This window comes from Mytilus californianus, unplaced genomic scaffold (genome assembly GCF_021869535.1).
Source record: "Mytilus californianus isolate M0D057914Y unplaced genomic scaffold, xbMytCali1.0.p SCAF_9, whole genome shotgun sequence".
Classification (NCBI taxonomy): domain Eukaryota; kingdom Metazoa; phylum Mollusca; class Bivalvia; order Mytilida; family Mytilidae; genus Mytilus; species Mytilus californianus.
The window spans coordinates 78,910,485-78,926,175 of NW_026262745.1; the positions used below are offsets into that span (position 1 = coordinate 78,910,485).

Below are 15,691 nucleotides of genomic sequence, written 5' to 3' on the forward strand. Positions count from 1 at the left end.
ATGTCTTCAAAGATCCTTGTCCATAAAGGACTAGGGCATATGTATTATATCTAGTAATATACGTCCTTGGTCCCTTACTGTTACCCCAAATAATGTTGATTTTCATCTAGTGTAAAAGTGACTAAACCCCCTCAAAACTCCTAGCTGAAACCTCTGCAGTTTAAATTAGACAATGTTTGACATGCCCTTTTTGACATATCAATCATCGTGCTAAAGTGCCCTTTTCATGATTGGCTCCCTGCCCTTTTGAATTCCTAGCTGGAACACTAAACTCATGCAATTGGATTTTTCTAGGTCTGTTTGATTTCATATTATAGGTTAAAGAATATGTTAATAATCGTCCTTACCTGTATAAGAATGAGTTTTTTGGATTGATTCAGTCAACTAAATGGTTCATCCTTGTTTCACTTTCAAAATTCAGATTTCAGATTGTGATATACATCAATTAGTGAGTACCCAAAGTAAGAAACCACACACCAGTTAATAATTTTCATAACTAGAATAAAGCTTCTTTTTGTGTTTTTAGTGCCTGGATTCCAGAGGAGAATATTTATTTATATGCAGCAAACCGAAACAAGTTTAAATTAAACAGTAGAATACCTAAAGGATACAAGGAGGCATTGGAGGCCATCGAAGATGAAGTGAAAGCACAGCCTGCTACAGTAGGTTTCAAGGGTTAGGCCTAGAATATGTCACCGCTTACAATGGGGGGGGGGGGGGATTTTTTCCAGTCTGTGCTGCCTGTTTTCCTGTCCAGTTTCAGGTTTAAGGTACTATATATTCAGAAGTTTTTGTGAGGTTTTTACTATTAAAAGATAGGTTTTGAAAAAAAAACAACTTGCATTTGAAATTTTGAAAGCATTATTTTATGCTTCATTTCTTTAAACACAATAATTTATCTGACATTTTTGTCCATTGTATGGCAATTATAAATACTCAAATTTTTCTGAATTTACAGTAGTTTACTATGAAGAGATCACATAACCTTCATATCAACTTAAAACATAGTGCACATGCTTGTTATGATGAAGACTTTTAAAATCATGGCCAGATTAGGGTTTTATACCCAGATTTCACAGTTCAGTTAACACCGAAATATGATAGTTCATGCCAAGCATGATGTCTTTTGTACAATTATTCTTGTTTTGCATTAAAACACTTTCAATATACCTAAATTACCTTGAATTATTATAATTTTGGTAAAGATATATTTGGCAGTTTTTACTGAAAAAAATAGTGGTTATATCTATAAACTTTGTTGTTTAGGTTTTAGCCATTGGTTTCAATTTTATATGGAAACAGGTATAAAAAAAATCATGGTCAAATTAGTTGTCTAGACTGGTCAATAGGTAAAAAAAGTTAATATTTCAATGACACTTGAAATAACACAAAATGCAAATAAAAAGTTCTGTCAAGATTTTGCAATTGATGAGTGATTTTCGCTCATTTCATCAATATTTATGAGTGGAAATTCTGTGTTATGGTGAATTGTTTTCAGCATTAAAAAGGCAGTCATGTTGATGCAAATAAACTACTATGATCAGCAAGAAGAAATCATCATGAAGTGTAAAAACTTATCTCAAAATCTGACATGAAGAAATTTATAGCTGTTTCCATTTTTTTTGTACTCTCGTGAGACACTGAATACGATCCTCCTACAGCTAGAACACCATCATACAAACAGAATGAATGAGTGGAAGGAGAGCTGCAGAGGGGTGAAATTTTGTTCATTTTTCCAACTTTTCACAGTTTTTGATCTTACTGATCAATTCAATAATTTTATTGATTAAAGAAATATTTTGCTTGTTGATTTCAAATTTTCTATAGTTAATCATTGTTAATTCATCATAATGGTCACTGCAAAAGCAGATTTGGACTAATTATCAAAATGGGATGTGACCACCCGTTTTGGTAAAATATCCTGAATGATATATCAATTGTGCATTTTTATTGTGGGGAAAATATTACAATGTGTAATTAAATAGTAAAAGGGCAAAATTTAAATGTGAGAATTTCTCTGGATACCTGATTGTTAATGAGATGGATCATTGGGAAAATTGAATTTTTCAGAGAGATTTATAGAAATTTCATCAGATTCTGTAATAGTCATTATCATATAGCAAATGTTACTATTATGGATCTAAACAAACATGCATTGTAATGTTTTCCTCATAGCTATGAAGGAAATAAAGAATGCATTTAGAACATTTATGTCTGAATTAGGATATTTTTTACCATACAGGTTGTTATATGCGATTTGGTATATTGTTCCTCAAACAGTGATGTGCCCTAAAATAAATCTCCCATGATTCAAATTAGTGAATTTACTAATCAATTGCAAAAGCTTTGCAGAACACTGATGCTTATGATTGTAAATGGACTGGTTTTTGTCTAGCCTACAACTTGTTGCTTCAGTTACATAATATCTTTGTGTAAAAGTTCTATTATAAATGTTTTCATAGTGGTGCATGGATAAGATTATCTTTGTAAGATTTCATACCAGCCAGTGAAGAAACTCATCTTTTTAAAAAAGTGAACAAATTAGAAAATCAAAATCAAAATTTTTTTTGAATAATTGCATTCCATAAAAGGAAGAAAAGTGATGCAATCATTCAAGTTTAAAACTTAGAATAGCACTGAGTTTATTCAATATGTTTTTCTCAGAAAAATTCCAGGACACTGGAACTACCGTCTATAGATGAAGAGTTGGCCCAGATTTTCCCAGGAAGACCAGATAGTAGTCCTATCAAAGATTACTCCAGAGAACCACTGGCTGGCAAGAAACCAAAGGTGAAAATTGTCTTGTTATAAATATTTACTCAAACAGAGTTTGTGATTCAAGTGGTACTCTAATATTCTAATTGACTGCTGCATAGAAACATACAGTCAACATAAGGTTATAAATATACTTTTTTCTATATTAACAACCTTTGACTCTGGAGTATATAATTTTTCGACAGGTTACCATTTCTGTGGTAGGACTTTCTGGTGCTAAGTCAAGCAGGCCATAATCTTGCCGGCGAAATGACGATTTAAGTCGCCAAAGAATTTTGAAAATCGCTAAATCTCGCCAGCCGACTGACTTCATAGCGAAGTCAAATCGCTATCAAAATCGGTAAAAGGGAGACAACTTGTGATTGACAATTCTCACAGGTAAAAAAAATGGCGACTGACAAGGAAAATCGAGATTTTCGAAACGACCCAGGACTAATACTGTGAACGATCAAATTAAATGAATACAACGGCGACTTTGAACATCATCGGATAGAACTTTCAAAACTATTCAAACGGAAAACTGACCGTCTGTTTAAGTTATCATTTTAACGATGATTTTCATCTCAGGATGTTGCGTAATCACTCAGCTGATTTGTTTTATTTTATAACTTACACGAGTCGATCAATTTCACTATTCGGTCGGTAAAAGGTGGGAATTAACGGTAGATTTGTTATATTGATTGAATAAAAATTGAAATATAAAAGGTAGAAAGACTGCTGATGGATAATGTAATTGCAAACGTACGACACTCGACCAGGTTGTGATCAGCGGTGGATTTTTTTCTCACGACCATTTCGTTGATATGGATGATATTTTTAAAAACTGATAGAAATTAGCTCTTTGTCGGATTATTAATATGCGATTGAAAGATATTTTCATTTATAGACTTACAATATTTAACGATAATCTCAATTTACAACTAACATAATGTCCTGGACATTATTGTATTACAAAATAATGACAAGTGGTGATATAAATTAAATTCCCAGTCATGTGAAATTCATCAGGTAAACTGGGAGTTATATTTTTTCTGGACTTTTAAAAAATAAATTGAGGCAGATGCACATGAATTTAATGCATCATAATCAATATTACTAGGCTACTCCCTCGTCTCCCAATCAACAAATTTTATTTAGAACACAATGGTATCAATAAATAAATAACAACTATATATTGTCAAAACCTTTTTATTAAGAACTTTCTATATATACATTGTGTACAATAACATATGAAAAAAACTGCAAGTATATCTTTTATTGAATATAAAACAATTTCCTTAGTGATAAGCATGAAAACACTATGCAACCGAAACGGTAATGGAATCTCACTTCTCCCTTCTCTCTCTTGGAAGGAGAAGTCACTTCTCCCTCTTCAAAATCCTAGATTAGGCCCTGGTCAAGTAGGAGCAAATAAAAGAAGTAAAATCAAGCTTACAGTCTCTACAATTTTGGGGAAATTAACCATTTTTAGGCAGTTAAGCTGCCTTATGCGAGCACCCTAGATTTGTGTTCTTCCCAATAAATGCTGAAATACGTGCCATTGTTATTATCTAGCTGGCTATAATGTTATTTATAACTAATTGGACATTTTTTTAATACTTTTATTTCTGGAATACAAAAAATATGACCAGAAAAACCTTAAATGATCGTCGAACTGCCCAAAACTTTTGAAGTTGCACATAGGAAGTAGTGCTTAATAGAAATCCGTACGTAGTTTATTATCCCCTGTGCTTTTGGCTACGATGTCAAAGAACAATTGTATGAAATATTTCATCGCTGAAAATCGGTAATTACAAGTCGTTTATATTTTAACTTATCTTGCCAAATAAGGCTGTTGTTATTTTATGAATGAAACGAGGTCATGTAACAGATGCGGAAATCGATGTTGATGGGATGTTTCAAGTAATGTGGACAACTCGTCCCCGAGACAAGTCGGACCAAATCCACTCAAACCGTCTAAGAAGACAACTTTGACCGTTTGTCAGATTTACTTAGGGTTTCATAAAATATTAATCTAACATGTCTAGCGGAGCCATTAATCTTTTGTTTGTGCATTGGGGTCTATTTAGGGGTATTTGGAGGGGCCTGAAGAAGGGAGGGGTTTACTATAGAACCCTATGGGATTTTATTTTTTTTAATTTTCAAATGACTTTTTCTCGAAAACAGTAAGTGATAGACACATGCAGTCTTCAGTAATGAGAACAGGACAATAAAAAAAACCAACCAAAATATAGGGTGAGTCCCTGGGGGTAATCCCAACCCCCTTCAATTTGAAAATGTACTTTTATCTTGTCGCGATCCCCACCCCTAAACAATATATGTACTTGTATGGGACAATAAAAGAAATCAAATGAAAATAATTTGGGGGAGTCCCCGGTGTGGTCCCACCCCCTCCTGTTTGAGAACTTGGAAATGGTCGAGATCCCCACCCCTAAACCATATATATTCATGTATGGGACAATAAAACAAATCAAATGAAATATAGGGGGAGTCCCCGGTGTCACCCCACCCCCTCCTGTTTGAGAACTTGTAAACGGTCGAGATCCCCACCCCTAAACCATATATATTCATGTATGGGACAATATAACAAATCAAATGAAATATATGGGGATTCCCTGGGGTCACCCAAACCCCTCCTGTTTGAGAACTTGGAAATGGTTGAGATCCCCACCCCTAAACCATATACATTCATGTATGGGACAATAAAACAAATCAAATTAATTATAGGGGGAGTCCCTGGGGACACCCCACCCCCTCCTGTTTGAGAACTTGTAAACGGTCGAGATACCCACACCTAAACCATATTTATTCCTGTTCATCATTTCAAAAAGATTTGAATGACATACAGGGTCAATCTCCTAGGTGTCACACATGCATATCACTTTACTAGACCAAACCAATAAGAACTGGACTTTGCTCAATGTCAGGAGACCATGGGAATGACGAATTATGAGGGCTTTGTTTGGGAGACTTCGTAACGGCATCCTGTTACAATTATTTCTTGTTTAATATAAAATTTTATTGATGCAAAAAATGAGTCTAGGTTAATTGAATTTACTTTAATTATTTATTGAATTATTTCTGGGCCTATAATAATTTTCATTTATGGCTCATTTTAAAGAAAACATATAAATCTTTCAAGCAGTGTAAAGCCCGAGAATTTTTGACCAACTGTTTTATAATCACCTGTCATTTTATTCCAAACTTGGTATGGAGTAACATCATGCACTTTGGGGTGAAGATGGGGGTCATTTACATTAATATATGAGTTGCTTTTGAAAATCTTGATGAAATATTAATTAATTTGCCTTAATAATCAATTCATTTAATGAACATAAATGTACAATATATGAATGTTTAATGTTTGTTCTTTCAAATCTTAAAAAACAATTGAAGCAACACTGCCACAGTTTTCATAATTACGTTTGCCTTGGGTTTTTGGTTAACTGCCTATAGCGCTTACAGTGCTTTGATTTCAAATTTGTAGTGTATAGAAAACTTAAAAACCCAAATTTTACCATTTGTTAGCTTGATTTTACTTCTTTTGGTTGCTATCGTTTGATGGAGTACCAGAATGACATACCAGAGTAGGAAACCTGCCACAAAATAAAGAAACTCCAGAGTCAAAAGTCATATGAAAATGGTCTCGTGCTAGTGTTGAGTGAATCACAAACAGGTTGATTGAAGATGATAACTCTAAATTACGACCCTGTCATATAATGCTTATAGAATATACAGAGAGGTATTTTAGAGTGAATCATCCACAATCACCAACATTCACTGAATTATCACTTCCAAGAGTAAATGTAAACGAATCACCTTGTGTGTACTGTCTGCAGTAGAAATCATAAACCAGAGTTCGCGAAAACTTATTTTGACCCGTTGGTCATGGGACCGACAAAGCATGATTATTTGTCAGTCCTACAAAATTTTAGCCAGTCCTACAAAATCTGTCAATTTTATCCTGAAATAAAATTAATAACATATTTTATCGAAAAATAACTTTATTAATATTAGTTTTATTCTTCGCACCTACAGGCAAATTAACAATGAAGGACCAGTTCAGGTCTTCTGATTGTTCTTATTTAAAGTCATCTTCACTATCCATTTCATCATCTGAATCACTTTCTAGGCTGTTACAGTATTTGTTTGCTCCATTGTAGGGTTCAATCGCCGATTGTTTGCCAGGGATGGCTCTATGAACAAATTTAGTAGGCCACGTGTAGATCGCCGCTTTGGTTTGTTTATAATAAATCCGTAAACAAGTACCGAAAATTGGCAGCAGGTACATCTGATAACCGATGTAAACACTTATTTGAAACAGTTGCGGTACATCTAATAACAGATGTAAAAAAGTGCCGAAATTTGCACTACAACGCCCGTTTTTACATCGGTCATCGGGGCCGGAACTAGCCTTCAAAATACTGGTCCGAGCCTCATTTTGACCGACCATTTTCGCAAACTCTAATAAACTGCATATAAAACTGTAGACTTTACTATGCATTCTATCAATCATTGCCCAACAAAAAAACTTTATTACCATAATAGGTACAAATAAACATACAAATAGAAATACTTCTATAGAAATAACTTTTAATTTATTAAAGAAAAGAAGTTAAAATGGGAAGTGAGAGTAGACTGCATGAATGATTTTTAAACCATAACTCTGTCTTAATGAGATAGGTGGAAACGCTTTGAAACAAAGTTATTTTCCTCAATGGTATGCTGTACCACTTGCAGTGCTTACGATGTTTAAATATGTTTAAAATCTATAAGTTACTGCTGTGGTTTTGTGTGAGCTATTCTTATCGCTTGAATCTGTGGCTTTTAAATAAAGCTTCTCTTTGAAAAAACCAGGCCAATTTTAACTTACTCTGTTCATCCTTAGAATATCTAGTTTAAAAATTGTGTCCCATGACAATTTTTACCAATCTTTGCTGTTTATGGAGGAAACATATAGATGGACACATTAGATAAAAAAATGATCAGCAATAGTACAATGTTGATCATTGAATAAGTTAATAATGCTGAAATGATCATTATTCAATTTCTTATGGGAGTGATTGCCCTGCAATAACGATTTTTATCATTTATATGTGTTTATGGCTTTAATTTTGAAAACTATAAATTGAATGAAAGAAACTTAAGACATCTAAAATGATCAGTTAAATAAGATCTACAACTGTTAGATATTTAACTAATATCTGTTATCTAATACAGTTCTACAACTTAGAACCTTTCTGATATCATTAGTTGACTCCTTCATTGAGTTATTGCCCTTCAGTTACGGTTTTAATCATATATTCTGTTTTTGTGAGAACTAGTATATAGAGAGCAATTTTAAATGGAAAAAATAATCAGCAATTGAGATGTACTATTAAGTAATTTTAACCAAAATTGTATGTCAACTTCTTTCTCTCCCATTTGGTGAATCTTTTTTATGCCTCACCTAGGGGCATTATGTTTTTTGGTCTGTTCACTCGTTCGTCCGTCCATCTGTCTGTCACCCTTCAGGTTAAAGTTTTTGGTTAAGGTAGTTTTTGATGAAGTTGAAGTCCAATCAACTTGAAACCTAGCACACATGTTCCCTATGATATGATCTTTCTAATTTTAATGCCAAGTTAGAGTTTTGACCCCAATTTCTCGGTCCACTGAACATAGAAAATGATAGTGCGAGTGGGGCAACCATGCACTATGGACACATTCTTGTTTGAACTATATGATAAAGGGAAAATACATGACTGAAATACTCAGACGATTTTATATGGAATTTTTGAGGTTCAACAAAGATTTCACCCATTTGTAAAAAGTCGAAATGCATGAGATAATCAGTTGACTGTTAATAGGAATCATTATCCATTTTTTTTTGTATTTTTGGCAAAAACTGTAGAAGATAGTGAGAAACTTAAAAAAGATGACGAGGAAGATGAGATCTAAAATTAAAATCATCAGCAACACAAGATCTATAAATTAGTCAACATGATATAAATTGTCACTTTATCCTTACAGGTTACATTGCCTCTAAATCAGAATTACAACCCTCTCCATTTTGCCTATTATCTTGATAACAGATAGACAAAAAATCTGCACCACTTGTAACAAAATACTTTACTACTTAATTTGACCTTAAGTTATTGTGTTTCGAGATTTTTTGTGAAAAGATTCACAAAAATGATCTGGCTACAGAAAGATTTTGACCCAATCTTTTATCAGTTTCCACTCATCATAAATATCCTTGTTGCATTGAAGAGTTATATGCAAACAATACCAGCTGAGCATTACATGTAATACGTTCAATAGAAGATTAAAATCAGTTTCATTGTTTTTTATGCCCCTGGTGTGGTGGAGTGGGTGCCCCTGGTGTGGTGGAGTGGGCAACAATTTAACGTTACCCTTGTCTGTCAGTACATCCCAAAATTAGTTTCTGTTCTCTAACTTTAGTTTGCCTCAACCAAATGTTATGAAACTTATTACCATAAAACATAGATCAAGTTTGGATTTAGGTGGCCTCACTTTTACAGTTCTCTAGTTATGTCCCTTTATATTATTATATGCAAGCGGGGCATCCTCTGTGTCCCATGGACACATTCTCCATTTATTTACTTTTGTTTCTGGTTTTGAATGAATATCAACCCTTACGCTATAAAGTTAACCTCAAAATGGAGGCCATTAAAAAAATGTTCCTTTACATTATGTTACGCCTGATGCATTGAACCTTTCTTGAGTTATTGCAATACGTAACAAAAAACATTTTTAGCATTTTACTATAGTTAAACCTGTAATGAAAAGTAATGTAAGTGTTAGTATATCTATTAGAAGTTATTTCATGAACAAGAAAGTCAATGACTTTTAATAATCGTTTGTATCTGTTCTTCTGTTACTTAAATAGATGATTATAAATCTACACATTTTCAGCTTAGTTGGTCACAGAATTGACTTGCATTGTATTTATTTATTTATTTGTAAAATTTCTTAATTCTTTTCATTCTTTTTTGCAGTTGAAAAAAGATGCGACACCAGTGAAAGATAAAAAAGAGAGAAAGGTGATTGTTAGTTTCAGTGTAGTTAATCATATCTGTTACTACATCACATTTTATGATAGTACAAGCCACCTCATTTAGAGACTGTTGTCTTTCATGATTAAACATATTTGGTTATATCACTTTATACAAGAAATAGAAAAAATAGAAAATTGACCAATCAGTATCAAGTAAAATGCATTTTCCTTTACAAATAAGAAAACTTAAGGAAAGTTTGTTATTAACATGTGACTATACCCGTCTCTAACATGTAACTTGTTAAGTCTCCCAAACGAAGTTTGGGAAGACTTATTGTTTTTGCTCAGTTCTTATTATTATTATTATTCTTCTTCTTCTTCCGCCGCTTTTAAATTTGAACTTGTCCGCACCCGTTCTCCAAAACCGCTTGTCAGATTAACTTAGGGTTTCACAATATGTTAGACTAACATGTCTAGTGGTGCAATCAGGGTTTTGTTTTTGCAATGGGGTTTATAAAGGGGTACTTTGAGGGGCAAAAAGAAAGGAGGGTTTTACTATAGAACCCTATGGGATTTTATTTTTTAAAATTTTCAAATGATTATAAATTGAAAACCGTTTGTGATAGACACAATCTTTTTAATTGAAAATGTTCTAAATGATAAAGCACATTAAATGAAATTACAGGGTTAGTCCCCAGGGGTTACCCCCACCCCCTGCCGTTTAAGAAAGTTCTAATATCTTGTAAATGGTCGAGATCCCCACCCCTAAACCATATATATTCTGGTTTGTCATGCTAAGATGGTTTGAATGATATACAGGGTTAGTCCCCAGGGGTCATCCCCACCCCCTGCCATTTGAGAAAGTTCTAATATCTTTTAAATGGTCGAGATCCCCACCCCTAAACCATATATATTCTGGTTTGTCATGATAAAGCACATCAAATGAAATACAGGGTTAGTCCCCAGGGATCACCCCCACCCCCTCCCATTTAAGAAAGTTCTAATATCTTGTAAGTGGTCAAGATCCCCACCCCTAAACCATATATATTCTGGTTTGTCATGCTAAGATGGTTTGAATGATATACAGGGTTAGTCCCCAGGGGTCATCCCGACCCCCTGCCATTTGAGAAAGTATTAATACCTTGTAAATGGTCGAGATCCCCACCCCTAAACCATATATATTCGGGTTTGTCATGCCAAGATGATTTGAATGATATACAGGGTTAGTCCCCAGGCATCACTAATGCATATAACTTTACTGGACCAAACCAATTTTTACTGGACTTTGTCCAATGTCAGGCGACCCTGGGAATTACGAATTATGGGAGCTTCGTTTGGGAGACTTCGTAACAGCATCCTGTTACAATCATTTCTTGTTTAAATTGATTTTGTTTTGTTCTGTTTTGTATTATGTATTATTTATACATAAAGGAGAAAACATTTAAGGATGCTCGCTACTCTCTTTCAAAATAACAAGCTTTTTAAAAGACTGTTATAAATTGATAGTATATAAATAAAGGAACTAAAAAAGCAGAAAAAAATGAAGGGTCCGTGTGCTTGTTTTCGAGATATATGCAATTAAAATTTGGCGGGAAATTATTCTCTATAGATTTTTATACGACCGCAAAAAAATTTTTGTGGTCGTATATTGGTATGACGTTGGCGTCGTCGTCCGAAGACACATTGGTTTTCGCACTCCAACTTTAGTTTAAGTGAATGGATCTCTATGAAATTTTACCACAAGGTTCAATACCACAAAAGGAAGGTTGGGATTGATTTTGGGGGTTATGGTACCAACAGTAAAGGAATTAGGGGCCAAAAATAAGCATTTTTGTAATTTCCAGACATAATTTGTGTGTTAGTGTATGGATATCTCTGACATTGTACCACAAGGTTCCATATCACAAAAGGAATGCTGGGATTGATTTTGGGGGTAATTGCCTCAAAATTTTAGGAATAAGGGGCCAAAAAAGGGGCAAAAAACAAGCATTTTTCTAGTTTCATGACAATAACTTCTGTGTAAGTGTATGGATCTTTCTGAAATTGTACTACAAGGTTCCATATCACAAAGGGAAAGCTGGAATTGAGTTTGGTGTAATTGCCGAAACGTTTAGGAATTGGGGGCCAAAATAGGGGCAAAAAACAAGCATTTTTCTAGTTTCAGGACAATAACTTGTGTTCAAGTGTATGGATCTCTCTGAAATTGTACTGCAAGGTACCATACCACAAAGGGAAGGCTTGGATTGAAGATGGGGGTAATTGCCTCAATATTTTAGGAATTAGGGGCCAAAAAGGGGCAAAAAACAAGCATTTTTCTAGTTTCAGGACAATAACTTGTGTGTAAGTGTATTGATCTTTCTGAAATTGTACTACAAGGTTCCATATCACAAAGGGAAAGCTGGGTTTGAGTTTGGGGGTAATTGCCCTAAACGTTTAGGAATTAGGGGCCAAAAAGGGGCCAAAAAACAAATTTTTCTAGTTTCCAGACAATAACTTGTGTTCAAGTGTATGGATCTCTCTGAAATTGTACTGCAAGGTACCATACCACAAAGGGAAGGCTGGGATTGAGTTTGGGGGGTGATGAATCATAAGGGGGTTCAATAAATTTGGAGGGGGATTTTTTTTTTTTCCTTTTTTTTTTCTTTTAAAATTTTCCATTTTAAGTTGGTTATTTCTGATTTATATTTAAAAGCAAATAATAATGATATGGTAGGAGATACACACCATACAGGATGTGTAAATTATTATATGATAAGTATTGTGCAATAGCAAGAAATTTTCAATTGCACTGTATTGCACAATAGCAAGAAATCTTCAATTGCACAGTATTGCGCAATAGCAAGAAATCTTCAATTGCACAGTATTGCGCAATAGCAAGAAATATCCAATAGCACAATATTGCGCAATAGCAAGAAATTGTCAATTGTACAGTATTGCGCAATAGCAAGAAATATTTAATTGCACAGTATTGTGCAAAAGAAGATACTTCGTATAAATTGCTTATTTCTTGACCAATTTCAATGGGGTTTTATTCTTGAATTCTTGGGGTTCTTTAATATGCTGAATCTAACAGTGTATTTAGTTTTTGGATTTTGGGACCCGTTTTTAATTGGTCCACATTGAGGTCCAAAGGGTCCAAAATTAAACTTTATTTGATTTCATCAAAAATTGAATTATTGGGGTTCATAGATATGCCGAATCTAACTGTGGATTTAGATTCTTATTTTTTGGTTCCGTTTTCAAATTGGTCTACATTAAGGTCCAAAGGGTCCAAAATTAAACTTTGTTTGATTTCAACAAAAATTGAATATATAGGGGTACTTTGATATGCTGAATCTAACCATGTATTTAGATTTTTGATTTTTGGGCCCCGTTATCAACTTTGTCCACATTGAGGTCAAAAGGATCCAAAATTAAACTTTGTTTGATTTCATCAAAAATTGAATTCTTGGGGTTCTTTGATATGCTGAATCTAACCATGTATTTAGATTTTGGATATTGGACCATAATAGGTGAATGTCCAATTTAAAATTTTTAAGTTCTTAGACCACATTCATTCTGTGTCAGAAACCTATGCTGTGTCAAATATTTAATCACAATCCAAATGCAAAGCTGTATCAAGCTTGAATGTTGTGTCCATACTTGCCCCAACTGTTCAGGGTTCGACCTCTGCGGTCGTATCAAGCTGCGCCCTGCGGAGCATTTTATTCTTACTATTAACATTGTCCGCTTTTCTCTTTGAAAAAATAACAAGGATTTTATAAGAATTTCAAATATGGCTTTTAAAACTACATGTATATGTAATAAAATTATGAAAAGAAAAGTAGTGGTTACTGGACAAAAATTTTTTAATGGCAAAACATCGATAAAACCTGAGGATTCCGAAAATCTGGCAAAAATTCAAAAACAAGAGGAGCGAACATCCTTAAAGTGGAAAACTTGTGTCTGATTGGTAATGGGGTGTATTATGGTTTTATTAACCAATGCCTGTCTGTCAGGCAACTTTGTACAATAAATCAATTTTGATTTTACAAATTCACGTAATTTATCTACAATATTAGGATTAACATAAGAAAGGTCCCTTTCAATATTGAACATTTTTGGCTTTCTTGTTTGAGAGTTAAGGGACTTAAACCATTTGTCAATCCAGAGTTATGGGAAAGTCCTATTTGACACAATATTTATATGCCTAAGGGTATCCTTGTGCATGTTTTTTTTTAAGAGCCAATTATTTGCTTCTGATTAAATGCCTCCTTAATATTCCATATTATTTTTTGTATCAATTTCAATATGCGCAATAAGGGTGTATCATCCACCTTTGGTGCAGTTGCTTATTGTCATTGTTATAAACTATATGATAAAAGTAAAAAGAGTAAAAGGCAAGTGACAGTTCTCAAAACGTACACAGAAAACTAAAAAGATTAGTAACAGAAACTTTCAGTATTTTTTTTTTACAATCATAAGTATTCCTTGTCAACATAAAAACTAAATTAAATATAGAATTTTTTTTTTAGTCCATTGGCACAGGAACAGTTGGTCGACCTCCAAAAGTAAAAGATGATGTCAGTAGAAAGGTTTGTTTGAAAGCTACATCAGATACTGATTTTCATTAAAGGCCATTAAACTGCAAAATCAACACTCAGAAGTTTTTGAAATGTCAAGAGGGATGAAACAAGGAGATTCTTTGAGGTCCTCTTTATTAATGATATTGAAATTGAAATCTCAAAAGTAGATAATTTTTGTATCCTTTAAAATGAGTTTGTTCTGATTTGTCTAATATTTTCAGATTACTTGCTTATAATATCAGAAAATAAACAAGGTTTACAAAATGGCTTAAATAATTTGGAAGACTAACTTGCTAATGTGACAAATGGTAACTTACATTAAATGCTGACAAGACTTAAACTGATTTCCCAAAACAAGAACATAAAACTAGAACAAAGTTATTATTTAATTATAAAGAGAGAGCTCTAGTAAATGTTTCTAAATATCAATTTTTATGCGGTCGAATTTTGGTATGACGTTGGCGTCAGACACATTGGTTTTCGCACAATAACTTTAGTTTAAGTGAATGGATCTCTATGAAATTTTACCATAAGGTTCAATACCACGAAAGGAAGGTTGGGAATAATTTTGGGGGTTATTGTACCAACAGTTAAGGAATTGGGAGCCAAAAAGGGGCCAAAAATAAGTATTTTTGTAACTTCCAGACAATAACTTGTGTGTAAATGTATGGATCTTTCTGAAATTGTACTACAAGGTTCCATATCACAAAAGGAAAGCTGGAATTGAGTTTAGAGGTAATTGCCCAAAATGTTTAGCAATAAGGGTCCAAAAAGGGTCCAAAAAGGGTCCAAAAATAAGCATTTTTCTAGTTTCCAGACAATAACTTGTGTTCAAGTGTATGGATCTCTCTGAAAATGTACTGCAAGTTAACATACCACAAAGGGAAGGCTTGGATTGAGTTTGGGGGTGATGAATCATAAGGGGGTTCAGAAAATTAGGAGGGGGTTTCCTTTTTTTTTTCTTTTAAATTTTCCGTTTTAAGTTGGTTATTTCTGATTTATATATAAAAGCAAATAATAATGATATGGTTTGAATAGGTAAATTAAAATTTTTTAAGTTCTTAGACCACATTTATTCTGTGTCAGAAACCTATTCTGTGTCAAATATTTACAGCTCTTTTTGTAATGCTAGCAAGGCAAAGGTGTGTTTGGCTTGCTTGCTTTGTTTGTAAGAAGAGTAATAATTTTCGAAATCGTCAGTTTTCATTAAGAAAGGTATTGTGAGCTAATAGCAGATATGTCCAAACAGTCTTTGAAATGGTTACTCCTCACTTGAGTCCATTTCAAAGAAATCCTTGATGAAAAAATTTGTACTGTCCTTTCTTTGTTTCCAACATATGTCACATTAGAAATT

The 15,691-nt window shown here is 33.5% G+C and overlaps 1 protein-coding gene across 2 annotated transcripts in view; it reads left to right on the forward strand.

The window, feature by feature from the left end:
• Window positions 1–15,691, forward strand: part of LOC127716388 (uncharacterized) — a 52,050-nt gene that overhangs the window by 3,608 nt on the left and 32,751 nt on the right. Inside the window, exons 4-7 of one of the 2 annotated variants that reach the window (XM_052222572.1) lie at window positions 527–662; window positions 2,665–2,790; window positions 9,774–9,818; window positions 14,287–14,346. In XM_052222572.1, coding sequence (XP_052078532.1) covers window positions 527–662; window positions 2,665–2,790; window positions 9,774–9,818; window positions 14,287–14,346 — 367 coding nt within the window. The remainder of the gene's footprint in view (window positions 1–526; window positions 663–2,664; window positions 2,791–9,773; window positions 9,819–14,286; window positions 14,347–15,691) is intronic. The other variant, XM_052222573.1, reaches the window with a different exon arrangement.